This window comes from Vanacampus margaritifer, chromosome 2 (genome assembly GCF_051991255.1).
Source record: "Vanacampus margaritifer isolate UIUO_Vmar chromosome 2, RoL_Vmar_1.0, whole genome shotgun sequence".
In the NCBI taxonomy this organism is placed as follows: domain Eukaryota; kingdom Metazoa; phylum Chordata; class Actinopteri; order Syngnathiformes; family Syngnathidae; genus Vanacampus; species Vanacampus margaritifer.
The window spans coordinates 28,484,954-28,499,998 of NC_135433.1; the positions used below are offsets into that span (position 1 = coordinate 28,484,954).

The window sequence follows — 15,045 nt, forward strand, 5'->3', positions numbered from 1 at the left end:
TTTCCACACTCCCCAAATTCTTTCTTACTTTTCAACCATTCAAAACTTTTCATGGAATACAATCCCACTGAAATAAATATATTTTTTTCTATAATAAATTCATCCTTCCATAGTTCTCCCCTTTTTGAAACCATTCCAACTTCAAACTGTTCAGATGCAGCTACTGAACTATTTTTCACACTCCCCAAATATCTTCTTCTTTCAGTATTCCACATTTCATTCTACATCTTTGATCTAATCCTTTCACACTTCTCAAGCGATTCAAACTTCAAATTGTTTAACTAATTCAAATTTTTCACATTCCATTCATTCAGAATTCAACATTTGTATTTTAAAAAGTCCCAAATTATGAGACGTGGCTATTTCCCTCCTACTTTCACATTTTTCAACTGTTAATTTCATCCAGGACATTAAAGCTACCCTATGTAGAAACTTGCCCAAAATATCTTTACAATTGCATTTTTATTTGAACATTTAAACATCTTAGAATTAGCATATTAGCATCTAGGCTGTTCACAATGGTTGCAATTACTGGCCAATAGTTTTCAGACTGAATTCAGGTTTGAATTTCCTGCAGTTTGTCTGCGAATGTGACGTCATGTGTGCATTGTGTACGTGAAAAGGGAGGATGTAGTTTCATTTTTCAGCCACACGTGCCAGTAGCAATTCCAAATTCAGTTTTCTGCATTGGGCAGCTTTAAGCGTTCCATTCTCAGGTTACTGTTTTTCCTGTATGCTAGCATATGACCTGCTAGCATGTTAGCAATTATCACGATTTTCCAATTCTCACATTCTACATTTCCTCAAATTCATCTAATTATACAGCTTTTCAGTTCAGGGTCAGCTCTTGAGCATTCGCACACAACTTCTACAGAAATAGCATTCTCCAGCATTCTGACTTTTTTTCCCCTTCACAATAAATCCATTTTTCCAGTGTGATTTATCTGTTCTACCGGAAAGCATTCAGTGATGTGATCTTCACTGTACACAGGGACTCCCCTAATTCTTTCCTACCAGACGTGAAGGAAATGAGATAGAGGCACGCCACCTTTATTTCATATTCATTTACATTATGTAAGCAAAATAACTGAATAGAATCTCCACGAAGTCCGCAATAACTTACATTTTGTCTTTGCTTGTGTAAAGCACATCAAGTTGAAATCTTGATGAACATTTTTTTTTTTTTTTATTAAACCACCTTTATTACTATAACAACTGTACAAGCTGATTTAAGAGATATTTTTAGACAATTTACAGTACAGTATACAAAAAAAGACGTGAAAATGGCTTTAAGTAAGAGTTGCAGTACAAATTATTTTCATGTAAACACTGCACCCAAGTGATGCAAGCCAGTGTCATGTGTAAAGGGCTAATTGTGTCCGGTGCAGTATCTGCACCACAGGCACTTGTTCATGCCAACAACAATGACTGTGTGCTGTTAAAAAGGTAAGTAACATCTTGTGAGAGTTGCACTGACATTAACAATTTGACAAATGCAGGACATTGGACCCTTTTCCAGATAAAGTTGCATGAAGAAATATGGGACACACACATTCATAGACAAGTCAAAGACAATTATTTTTGACTGCTTCTCTTTTGATTTCTAACATGCAATCAAACATCACTCTTAACAAACCCCAAGTCTTCAGTCCAGGTATTTTTATGTTCTGTCTTGTGCCAGTCCAGGTGTTTAGGGATTTATGTGGTCTGTCTCAAGCACACCCGAACTAATGAAGCTTATAAATTGCATTAGGTGTGCTCGAGACAGGGGGATGAATAATAAATGAGACTGAAGTAGTGATTAAAAGTAGCATTTGTGAATTTAGATTTTAAAAAAAACAAAAAAACATGGGATATTATTTTATTAAACTATTACAACTGTTCTCGTCTATTTTGTTTATTGAAAACAGCTGAAAATTTGTAAATTTTGCAAGTAAGCCTAACATGTATTGGGGGTTGAACAAATTTGATTGCAACTGTAGGTCATTTCTTACTGGAAATGACTTAAGAACATGGCAAAAGTTGTGTTGGATGAACCATCCATCCATTTTGTAGACTGCTTATCTTCACTAGGGGAAGGGCTGGAGTTACCTTAGGCGAGATGCTGAGTATGAAATATCTCATTCATCACTGCATTTGGGCTTAACTACATGATCCTGCTGTCATTGTTACACAATTCATAGCGAGCGTTCATATCAATAGTAGAGGATTGTTGATTGTGTTAAAAAAAAAAAAAAGTCACTGTGTAAATCACCATCCATAATAGCACTTAAAGTTTTTTTTTTCTTTGGTCATTAATTTGCAGTCGCGCACAACTTTTCTTAAGTTAAAAAACATGTTTTAAACTTCCTAATCCTATTAAGATGAATAGTCATCTTTAGCATTCCCTAAACTGCAAAACTGGTTGAGAAATGGCTCGATGAAGGCCCTATTAGAGGCAATTTGCCGTTATTTCATCTCATTAGTTGGTTTAACATAGTAACCAAACTGAATTAAGAGGTCCACCAGCACGCAAATGAACCATTTGATCTGTGTTATGTACTACTTCTCCTCCTCCTCCTCCTGGTTATGGTGCACATTTGAGGAGAGACTGGGAAGCTGCGCCCTGCCCACCTCCCAGTGCATCCACTGGCACGGCTGGATTTTTACTGCAAGTGACTACCCACTCACTGCTTGAGCTTCCTGTGCAGGCCCATGAACTTGAAGGTGGCGGCAGTGATCTTTTCGTACACGACGAACATAAGGGCAGCCGTCAGCACCGTCTGAAGCAGTTTGGCCTCCAGGCCTTTGTACAGCCCCAGAACACCATGCTTTCTGTCACAAATAGAACACGTCTTTATTAATGAACGACCAGCCATCGTACAAGGTCTGGAAATCCAAATCTGATCTGGACTTTAAACTGATACCAGACCATTTTGTTCCTGTCACACTTCAACACAGATTCCCGTGAAAGGACTATGACATACTCACTCATCAAAACAGTCCCAAAATGTCTTAATAACATAATTATCTGTGGTAGACTTCATTCAAAATAATACAAGGATCAAGTATTACAGCACATTTTTCACCCTCTCTGTCCTAGGTTGTACAAATGAGCCAAACCCGAGCTTTGCTTTACCATACCGACGACTGAGTTTTGAAAGAAACGCGGCTGCTGGAGAATGTGAAACAGCATAACTTATAACGGTCCATGTTAGTACAAACCTTCAGGTTTTGTTTGAAAGGGAAAAAAAGCTTATTAGAATACCTGAACTTTACTTGGGGCTCATCAGAGGCACTGTAAATGTTGGCAGGTGTGAGCTGACTCCCATTCAACATGTGTTTGAATGTGATCGGTTAATTATGAGCATAGCTACATCCCCAGCTATACGAGGGTGTGCACACTTGTACAACCACAATATCAATTGTTTATATTTACTTCTCTTCCCAAAGATTTTTTTTTTAGAGCTTTAGAGTGGGAAGGCACTCCAGACACCCACCTATTTGTATACAGTACAAGTAATTTAAAAAGTCCATAATGCTGCATTTCCCTTATAACAAAACAGGAAGCAAAATGGATGAAAGGAAGTAATATGGTTGTCAGTGTGTCATGAGAGAAGCACTTACTGAATTCGTTCCATCAGCAAGGAGAAAATGTTTGCCAGACTTCCCATCAGGCCGCCCTTTCCATCACCTTTGTACTGGCCAAACTGATATGACAGCACACATGAAATGAATCAGTAAGAGAGAGCGCAAGTCCCACTAAATCGATGCAAAATCTACCGTGGCCCCAGAGGTATGAAAATTCACTAAACACGGCATTTGCTGTACAAAATGAAATTTGCGCAGAAAACTAATTCCCCTTTAATGAACAGTCATAACCTAAGATGATTAGTTACAATACATGGGATGCACAATACGGGGCAATTACCAATAAGTTCATTGATATAGATGAAAATATTTGAACAGTAGAATGGTAATTTTTTGCTACTCCTGTTTCAAAAGCAGAATAATGTTGCCTGGAAGTAACTCAACTTCCTCTTGCTAACAATCCTCCTTGGATTGTTAACTAGAGCAGTGGACCCTTACCTTTTTTTCACCACGGACCGGTTCATACATGTCCACAACTTTCGCGGACCGGCAACTCAGTGGGTTGGGGGGTTTGCTTGGCTGTTCGTCGGCTGATTAATAAAAGGCTACGACAACAAACGCAAGTCCACTACCATAACAAGGGTAACAAAACGCGACTGAGATAATTAGCATCTTGACATGTGTCAAGAGTCCGTCGTAAACAGAGAGAATCTGATCACTTTTCAAAATAAAATAGTTTTAAGCCTCGGCTAATCAATTAACTGGAAGTACAGTAAGTTTTTTTTATTCTTTCAACTGTGCGGCCCGGTCCAAAGGTGTCCACGGCCCGGTACAGGGCCGCGGCCCGGTGGTTGGGGACCACTGAACTAGAGAATAATTATTAAATAGCACTTCTGCTAGTTGCAACCAACTAATGCAGTCCATTTTGCCTCTGTTGTTTTCAGACTAAATCAATAAATTAATCAACCACACAACTGACCAAATATCAAAGGGTCACAACACTCCACACGGCTGACAATTCTCTTGGCTAAATACAGTGATGTCCGTTCCTTAGCCAGTAGTTTAATTGAACAATTTCTATTTAACAAATGAAGTAGCTAAAATAAAGAAATGTTATTGTATTTTACCCTGAGTATGGCTTGAACTGTCTGCAGCGGATATGTGGCAGTGGTTGCGATGGCTTTGGCAACAGCTCCGATGAGGAAGATCTCTAAAGATGATATCTGTGGAGGAGTGCCAACTCAGTCGTCATCATAATACTATTTAAAGCGTTGAAGAAATACATTTTCATAATACTAGGGACCAATGGAAAGGGTGGACAGCCCATTTCTAGCATATGCATGCAGAGAAATGACTGAAACACTTTTAAGCAGATGGTTTAAAGATGCAAAAACAACCCTCAACATTGTAATCATCTTTTGTCGTGTTTACAGCGAATATTCCACCTTATTTATGTTTGACGCTACAGTGCTTTTTCTGAAAGCCCAAGATCCATAAATGTTATGAGTACTATTCATTTAATTATTAGACATTCTGCTCACCTTCCTGCCTCCTTTCCCCGCCTTCCTCTTCATGGACTCATAGAACATGAACTGCACCGCTGGGTTTAAGACAAGGATGAGTGAGGGCAGAGTGCCGTTCCACAGCGTCCCCAGCCCCTCGCTCGCTACGATCTGGGAGAATGCATCTAAAGAAGGAAAAACACAAAAACGTAACTGGGCGTCCCACAGAAAAGGTTTGATTGAACGTTGACAGCTGCACACACACACACACACACACCAAAAATGCCCTTGTAGTGCGTCTGATGAAGGTCCTCATTTCTGAATTTGGCCCCCTGGAGCTTCAAACGAGTGTTGACCACCCACATTGGCGTGGTAAGTATCACATTCACTGCCCCTGCGTGAGCACCAAATGCAAATGGTTTCCATAGACACAATTTACGGACGGTGGTGACAGTTTCAGCCTGGAACAAATTCATTTTATATTATTTCACCTGAAATGATGCCCATGAGCAGGTCTTTGCCAAGTCGCGACTGCTGTGGCTCTGTGGCCGTCAGCCTCTTCAGTGTGTTGAAGGTGTAGAAGTAGACAAAGTTGGAGCAGCAGAGGCTGGAGATGACCGGGAACCAGCCTCTGTACAAAGCCAGCCTGCAAGGACATATTATTCGGACAGGTTCAGTCATCTGTGCACATCACTAATATGCATTACTCAAATTCAACAGCGTACTTACACGCCTTCTTCCTGCGCTATCTCAGCCAGGATGACTGGGGTGGATTTGGACTTTCTACTTTCATCAACTAAAAACACACACACAAACACAATATATTATTTAGTTAGACAGAACCAGTGAACCACCCATCCGTCCATATTAGCATATTTTGGAATGGGATGCAGGACAAACACAGTACCTCAATAATATTACTATTTTGAGCGAGTTGATTTTTGTGAAAAAAAAATAAAAAATTGCAATCTGCAGCTAGACTGATCTCGAGGATATTGGAGCTCTTATACGTGTATTGAAAAATGTATTATGAAAAATGAAATATATTAGGAGCACATATTTGTCTATATTTAAAATATCATTTTTGTCAAGCATCTGGTTAGGAAGTACGTCGTGCTGTGTGGCCCCACAGTAGTAATGATAGAAAAATTGTGGCCCACTTCAGTATTTAAGTGTCTAAATACTGATTTAGAAGATTCAATTAACCTACCGTGCATGTTTGGGGTTTTTTGGAACGTGTGAGGAAACCCACACAAGACACGGACAAAGCATGCAAACTACACACACACACACACTGGAAGGCCAGAGCCCGGATTCACATCAAGGACCTGTGAACTGTAAGACAGATGTGTAAACACTCTTCCACCATTCAAGCTGTGGCTAAAAAGGATATACACGCATGACACTAGGGCTGGGTTTAAAAAACAAAAAACACGATATATTGATATCAAATCGATATTCCTATTCATAGCCCAATATCGATTCATAAAACCATGAATCAATACTTTTTAATTTGACCCTCAACATAAATTAATGTGCCTTCTCGCGTCACTGAGAAATGTATTTGGAAAAAAAGCCCAGTGTTTTTGCCACTTTATTTACATAGTGCTGTGGTTGTAATAGATTTCAATTATTATTTATTGTTTTGATCAGGTCATGTTCAATCAAACATACTGTACATGATTAATAAAACTGCATTGGATTCAATTTTAAATGTAAATATTGATATTTCTTCCATTTCAAATTAGTTATTTTTTATTATTTTTGTATGATTTTTATTTAGTTTTTATTTATTTATTATTTTAAATTATTTAAAAAAATATATATTTACATTTTATTAATGATTTATTATTTTCATAATTTTTCAATTCAATTTTTTATAATTATTATTTACAGTTTTGATCAGGTCATGTTCAATAAAACACACATGAATCATGTAACTGCATTGGATTCCATTTTAAATGAAAATATTCATATTTTTTCATTTTAATGCACCAAGTAAGAGCAAGAAGTTTTTATTACAGCATTGGTACTTGTGAGAATGTCTGCACGGTACTGCATGAAATCCTTAACTGAATCAAAAATCAACGTGAATCGAATCGGGGCCTTCTGAATCGAATCGATTTTGGAAATCTGAATCGATACCCAGCCCTACATGACACTGATGATGGTATTCATTATTATCCCTTCTACTCTGTTTTGTATTGTTTGCTAGCATTAAAGAGCACCAGTTATTTATTAATTCTTTTGACATTTAATGTTATGAGGACGTTTTCAACGTTTTTTTATCCACTGCACATTCTCATCCTCCTCATTTTCTAATCAACTTATTACTTGCATTATTTAAAATGGAAAAAAAATGACCGCGATAGTTTGATATGAACAAATATTCTGAATGTCATATGCAAACTTTTATTAAAAGATCTTTGTGCAGGTTGCTACTTTTTTACTTGTGACTGCCACCTCTGGCCCAAAGCATAACTGCAATATCTGTGTCAAGCTCATTCATGGTGCTTGTGCAGTACGTGCACGATCTTAAAGCGACAGCCACAGTTGACAAACAAAGACATGACTTCAAATGAGGTAAGAAAAACTCTGCCCCTCCCCAAAGAAACTGTGGAGTGTGCAGGGTACACACACTCTACTATAAAGGGAAGATAAAAGCTGATAGATGCAGTCAGAGTAAAACAGTCAGGGCTCGTTGTACTCATCTGGGCATTGGCAAGCATGCATGATGTAGAAAAAGCTTTAATTATATTACCTTTTAAAATGGCACAATGGACCTTTAAGCTAAGCGGAATTTCCAAGGCACAACTCTTTGGTTGTTTTATCAGGTATCTACATCAAGTAGCTAAAAAAAGAAGAAGAAGGAATTTGTCTCATTAAAATACATAACGTATAATCCTTTTTTTTAATGCATTGCAAAGTTTGATGATAAAGTTCAACTGGAAGAGACAAGAGTAAATGGCTTGAAGCCTATTTTTTGTTCACCAACTGTCAAAGTGCTGCTTCTTGTGAAGCGAGTTGAGTTCACTTCCACCAAAATACACTCGTATCTCAATTTTTTGCTGACAAGTGAAAGAAAAAATGGTCAAACAACTGCTTGTACCACAAAAATCTCGTAAATCAGGTCACTAAAATCTCAAGGCTCCGCTGTCAAATGTGCAACCACAGTTAATAATATTAAGAACTGAAATTTCAGTTAATAGAGATTTTGCTTGACTGACAGGAGAAGGGCTGGTGTTCAGGATGAACTCACCCTGTAGACGACTTTTAGCTGTGTCCAAAGGGAAAAAGGTGGTCATCGCTGTCACGCTGCCCTGAAATTACATCATTTAAATTGATAACCGAGATTCACAATGAGTTGAAAGTTACAAACCGTAATATTAGAAGCAAATGCCACGCCGTGTCTTGCTATCGTACTTTCTCTGCCTTCCACTCACCATTGCACCTGCCACAGCGTGGACCAGAGTCTCGTAAGACAATAGGCCGACCGGTGAGTTTCCATTAGTGGACATATTGACAGCTCTCACCGAGTACGACGGCGCAAGGTTTGTCTGGCAAAAACTTGGTTGAGTCTTAAACGTCTGTCTTACTGAGTAAATAGTTGCTAGTAGTCAAACATTCACATGTCAAACTGTCACATAGAAAGAAAGAAGCAGGAAATAAGACCGTTGTTTACGCCCCCATTCATTTGGCTTCCGCATTCCTTCGTCGTGGCTGGCATTAAACTGAAATACCCACCAGCGCCATCTAAGGAGCTGACAAGTGAAGTACACCACATTGATGCTGATAGATAGATAGATAGATAGATAGATAGATAGATAGATAGATAGATAGATAGATAGATAGATAGATAGATAGATAGATAGATAGATAGATAGATAGATAGATAGATAGATAGATGGATGGATAGATAGATAGATAGATAGATAGATAGATAGATAGATAGATAGATAGATAGATAGATGGATAGATAGATAGATAGATAGATAGATAGATAGATAGATAGATAGATAGATAGATAGATAGATAGATAGATAGATAGATAGATAGATAGACAGACAGACAGACACACACACTCACATTTTAATTCACCAATATTAGGAAGGAAATGGTTACCATTTATCACACTTATCATAAAAGAGGATTGTAGAATGGAATCAGTAAAGCAGGCCTGCAGCAGGCTACATAATGGGAGGTTTGTACTTGTGCATAAACAGAGAGCACTGGACTGGACTTTGCCATTGTTTTATGGCTCTGTGCTGCTGACATGTCGACGCCCTCCATGAGCTCACTTGGTCTGAAGGCTTTGTGCTCTTGAAGAAGGTGAATAATTTGTTTCTGTTTTCTCTTTTTAATTCTGGGAGAGGACAGCCATGTCTCGATACCACAAGGCAGCCATAGACGGTTACCTGGACCTTTTGAAGGAGGCCACCAGGAAGGACCTGAATTCTCCGGACGAAGATGGCATGACGCCCACGCTGCTGGCTGCTTTTCATGGACATGTGGATGCACTTCAGCTCATAAGCAGCAGAGGGTGAGAAATTGAATTGAACCGTATGTTCTTCTTTGCTACTTGGATTCAAATACAGAATATCCCTCTGTGTGTGATTTATTTGGATTAAGAAATAAAGGGGTTGGTGAGATGGCCTTGAAGGTTGTCCCTTGGGGGGGAGGGGAGAAATTAAATTCACTAGTAGCTTTTCTAGGAGTCGGAAAAGTCAGTAAATACACTGACCAAACTGCTAAATTATCAACACTGACTCACTTGTCACCGCCATCTGTGGGGATGTGCCCCCAATCCCCCCCCCAAAAGCTTTAAAAATATATATCGTAGTAATGCAACATGAGTTACTTTCACTATGGTCATCAAACCAAAAGAAAACGTAATTCCCCTTTTGTGGCAACTCTCTGTTAGGCTGGGTAAAATGTTTAGCACGAGGAAAAAAACACAGCTAAACAAAAGAACGCTTCATTCACCCCTAAACGCCCCCATCCACAGGGCTCATTAGACACAACAAAAGAGCCTGGTCACTAAACGCACGTCATTCTCAATCTTTCCAGTGGAAGGCTTTCTCATTTCAATAACGTGTCCATAAATAATTGGCTCATTGTTCATGACATGCACGACAGTTGCTGCTGTAATGACTTTTATTGCCGGAGCACTAAAGCTCACCTGCAGAGGACTTTACATCTTAATGGCTTACCAATTACTCTTGTGAGGGGGTGTTTTTTTTTTTTTATGATTTTGTTTGCCTTGTCATGCAATAATCTATATTTTGAACATTCGCAGCTATGATGTTGTAAGGCAACTTTTTCATCCAAGTGACACATACAAAAAATTAGAAGGGTGTAAGGCCCGCTTTGGAATTCTCCACCCTTAATTTTTTTTATTATTATTATTATTATTATTATTATTTTAAACCTCTATTAAGCAGTTTCTTTCTTTCTCTTTCGTTATTTATTTTTATTTTTTTTATAAATGGTAGCTATTTAAAAATATATATATACTACATCACAGTTTTCTATAAGCCAATAAGCAAATTTTTGGCTGGTCTGCAACTCCTGTATTATGTCGATCTCCACAATGAGAACTGAAAGATTACCTTATTTTTGTAATCTTGTGCATGTTCAAATAAATCAAAGATGAGATTCTTGTGAAGAGGGTCCTTGCAAGGTTGATTTATTACAGAGATCTCTGGTCACACAATTGCATATCACCCAAGTAGTGTCATCCAAGATGTGTGTGCTCTTTTGCCCACACAGCCTTTTTATTCAAAACATGAGGAAACGCCTCTGTCATCTCGTGAGGTACAGAATGAATTTGCATTTTGCCAGTAAACTAGATCGTCCTTGAACTTTTGAAAACCGGATTTCTGACGAACAGGAACTAGACTTCTTAGATAAACAAATGAAACATATTAACTTTCTCATGTCTGGGAAAACAGTAGAAAATATATCAAGAATGTCAAAAGCATTACTCATCATCTATAATGAAATGCAAAACAGGTAAAATGTAAAATAAAACAGTAAAAATTTTAACAATGTCAACAGAACCAAACCAAGAGAAATCGGTAGTAAGCTGACATTTTTCAGAATCAATAATTGGAACTTGACAAGGAGCAGAAAGTGGAAGAAAACATTTAAGCTACTTGACTCATTTAGCCATTTTCAGCAGCAAAAAGTTAAAGTTAGAATGAATTTGATAACTTAACTTCATGATTTTTTATGTACTATTAATACATTTAAAAACACTTTTTGCCCACTTGCTGTTGACTAAAATTTACAGGTGCTCCGGAAACAGGTAACGACCAATACGGTTCACCTGTTTCCTGGGTTTGGTCATGTGACGCAAGCAAACTGAGCCACAACTGGTCATTACCTAGTATGCGTGATGTCATCTTCAGTCGACAGCATCTATCTAATCAGATACTCACAGACGCTTTACAATGGAACAGATAACATTATTCATGTACTTGCACATCCACACTGTGGTGGCAGCAAGCTACTTAAGTAGCCACAGCTGCCCCGGGGTACCTACGGCCCCTCCGACCACCACCAAACATTCGCACCTTCCATACACCAGTGTGAGTAGCACTGTATTCTATTTCCTTTGTTGTACATATTGACCCAAATTCAAACTTTCAACAAGCATGTTAAAATAATGACCAAGACATGTAGACAGCATAAGTAGACACCAGTTTATACAGTTTATCAGCAAAAAAAAAAAGATTTAGAGTTTAAAGGTAATAATTGTACATGAAAAATAATGACGTTAAGTTATTAAATTAAATCTAGACAAAATATTATTTTTTTCTGCTGAAAATGGCTAAATAAGTCAGGTATCAATTTAAACCTTTTTTTGTTGGCCTATTTTAGTTGTCTGTTTCTTTGCAAATGTGGTTAGCATCGTAGCATAACTGTCAAAGCATGTTACACGTTCTGAGTGTCTGTTAGGGCTTCAAGGTTTCTGAATTGCTTTTGTGATGTGATTGGATAAGTGAGTCAGGAGGTGTGGCCAGTGGATAATGCGTGTGAGTGTATGTCTGGCTGTCTGCAGGGAAACATAGGATTGATAAAAAAACAATTTGGATGTTTTGTTTTGTTTTTGCCGACATTAACTATCCATTTTCATAATAAAGAGGTTGAAACAGCAAGTTTAATCGTGAGTGAAAGCAGATGCTACACAATATTTTCTGTCTTTTATCTGTTTCAAGAGGGTGTTTGCTGAATTTGCTGTTTGTCAGCTAGCGTTAGTTATTAGTTATTTCATTGCACTTGTACTTTTGTTATACTGTATTTAAGGATACACTTGTAAGTGATTGTGCTACTGATTTCATTTAAATCAAAATATTTACCCATATTTTAGGCATGAGCCTGTTGCTTTCAGTGAGAAGGATTGGCAATTAATCAACTTCAAGCACTAGCCGTCACGTGTGGACTAGCTGGTGCAACCCTTATGATGTTGTGCATCAAAAATGTTACAAGATTATATCCATTCATTATTATTTCTTAAACAATGCTTACAAAAACATGGATGTTAGATTCATTTAAATTGTCCATAGGTGTCATTGTGATTTTCAATGGTTGCTTGTCTATTTGTGCTCTCTGATTGACTGGTCACCAGTTCAGGGTGTATGCCACTTGATCAAAGTCAGCTGGGATAGGCTCCAGCCGACCCACAATGCTCATGAGGATACGTAGTATGGATATGTTTGGAAAAATTATGCAATACTTTGTCTCACAAAAACATTTGTGTGTAACAGGGGAGACCCCAACAGAAGTGACATCTGGGGAAACACGCCGCTGCACCACGCCGCCGCCAACGGCCACATGCACATCCTCAGCTTCCTCGTCAGTTTCGACACCAACCTGTTCGCCCTGGACAACGACCTGCACACGGCGATGGACGTGGCTGCCTCGCGGGACCGCATGGATTGTGTGCGCTTCCTGGACGCCGCCACCTCCCAGCAGACCAACCAGAATCCAAAAAGGGTTGCCAGGTTAAAGAAAGAGGCCAGCAAAGAAGCGGAGAAACGGGTGAAACTTTGCGAGAAGGTAAAGAGGAGACACCAAAGCAAGATGGATAAGATGTACCGCGGGGCGGAAACTGGGTCTGCTTCAGAGGCCAGCGACATGTCGGCCTTGTCTAGCGTCGGCTCCGTGACTGGCGCCAATGAGCAGTTCTCCAAGCTCATCGCCTCTGAAAAATCCGGCTCACTAACAGCCAGGGTGAAAGGCACACTGCAAAAGAGTCTTGGGAAGAAGCAAAAGGACACTCTGCAGAGATCTGCAGCAGATAGCAACGTCATTTTCCTCAAGCAGGAGGATGCGGCGTCAGAGAATCCCGAGTTTTTGGATGTTTTCAACGAGCAGGACGAGAGGATGCTCGAAGAGGAAGGAGAGGCCGGCTATGGAGACGATGAAGTCAAACAGTCTATCTTCAACAGGCCCGGTCTAGGTGGTCTCATTTTCATGAAGAGGATGAGCCTGGAGACGGAAGATGTCGCGAGTGGGAACAACGAAAACCTCGGCTACCTTGTTCAGAACGAAACGCTCGAGGGAGCCTTAGAGGGCAACCCTGACGCGGAGGTCCCATGGGAGCAGGACGACCTGGGCTTGGATGACGATGAGGAGGAAACATCTCCACTTGACGCATTCTTGTCATCCATCTCCTTGACCGAATTTGCCCTGGCCTTCACCCGAGAGCACCTGGACCTGGATGCGCTCATGCTCTGCTGCGACGAAGACCTGAAAAGCATACGCATCCAGTTGGGGCTTCGAAAGAAGATCCTGGAAGCTGTTGCGCGTCGCAAGAATGCGCTAGAGAGACCGGGTGCTATGGGAGACAGCTGCCTGTGAAAACCTCAATAAAAGATGACTCTTGCAATCTGTTGTTTGATGTACTGTACAATAGATGATTCCGTGATCAAACAAGATTATCTCTTGCCCGGGAAAGGCCTGCCACAAACCACGCTTTCCATCACTGACAACAGCCTCACAAAATATACACACCTTATTATTGACGGTTTGCTATTATGTTATTATGGATCATGTTTTTGTGGTTAAAAAGAAAAAAGGAATATGGAAAAAACACCTGTCTGTTCTAGTCAAGTTCAAAGACAAATAGAAATGTGTTAATTTAATGATTTGATCAATGCACCTGTAAAACATTCATACTGGGGACAACTTTTTAATTAATAAATGTCAATCATTTGAATTTCTATGGCTCTATGACATTGCAGCAAGACACAAAATTGAACTCATGTGACGCCAGATATCAAATAAATACTGCAGATCATTTCAGGTGATTGGCGAGTGGCTAAGAATGTAGCCTGTGATTTAGAGGCAGCAGGTTGCTGTTGTTGCTTGTTGTCACTGTGTACCTACTGTACTTACGTTTGCAGGGGTGAAAAAGGCTTACTTGATGCAGTCATAAATTTTTGCTACATGTTACGAGTAAAAATTTTGGTTACAATGGAAGAAAGCTTAACATGTACCACCGCTTGAGTCAAGTGAAAAACTAAAATGAATCGACTTTGGTGAAGCAATGCACTCAACATGTGGGCGAAGAGAGCCAACGTCACAACGGTGTTCTTTCTGCCATTTTTTGAACAGGGCAAACAGTCAACCATACTAAAGATTGAAAACACTTGCAAGGCACATATCAGGGATGTATAGTGACAGGCAAGAGTCAAGACAATTAAATGCTCTTCCATTAGATGGCAACAATAAACCTGTGTGTGTTTTTTGCTGCCATATTCTTATAACTTTCCTGGGGCTCAGGACTTCCTGTGAATATGTCATCTTTTTGTTCAATTAAACAGGCCCAGATTTCACACTAAATAAATCAACAAGCAAATGGAGCACATAGTTTCTGTGACGTTTTTTGTTTCGTGGTGATTTGTTTCTAAATGTAAAACGGGTGCTTTACTGCCTTACTGCCTTGGCTCATTGGCTCAAAAAGAAG

At 39.3% G+C, this 15,045-nt stretch overlaps 2 protein-coding genes across 3 annotated transcripts; one reads left to right on the forward strand and one right to left on the reverse strand.

Annotated features, from left to right (window-relative positions):
* Positions 1-1,034: 1,034 nt before the first annotated feature.
* On the reverse strand, positions 1,035-8,777 carry slc25a17l (solute carrier family 25 member 17-like). The gene is made up of 9 exons (XM_077558147.1): positions 8,516-8,777; positions 8,332-8,392; positions 5,802-5,868; positions 5,564-5,718; positions 5,350-5,466; positions 5,112-5,257; positions 4,698-4,793; positions 3,607-3,689; positions 1,035-2,814 (listed from the first exon to the last, which is right to left on the reverse strand). The coding sequence occupies exons 1-9, from the start codon at positions 8,588-8,590 to the stop codon at positions 2,667-2,669; spliced, it is 948 nt and encodes a 315-aa protein (XP_077414273.1). The 5' UTR covers positions 8,591-8,777; the 3' UTR covers positions 1,035-2,666.
* Positions 8,778-8,834: 57 nt separating this feature from the next.
* anks4b (ankyrin repeat and sterile alpha motif domain containing 4B) lies at positions 8,835-14,941 on the forward strand. 2 transcript variants are annotated; one of them, XM_077558144.1, is made up of 2 exons: positions 8,835-9,612; positions 12,842-14,941. In XM_077558144.1, the coding sequence occupies exons 1-2, from the start codon at positions 9,452-9,454 to the stop codon at positions 13,935-13,937; spliced, it is 1,257 nt and encodes a 418-aa protein (XP_077414270.1). In that variant the 5' UTR covers positions 8,835-9,451; the 3' UTR covers positions 13,938-14,941. The 2 variants fall into 2 exon arrangements, with proteins under 2 accessions (XP_077414270.1, XP_077414271.1); XM_077558145.1 differs by lacking the exon at positions 8,835-9,612 and adding an exon at positions 11,542-11,662.
* The last annotated feature ends 104 nt before the right edge of the window (positions 14,942-15,045 follow it).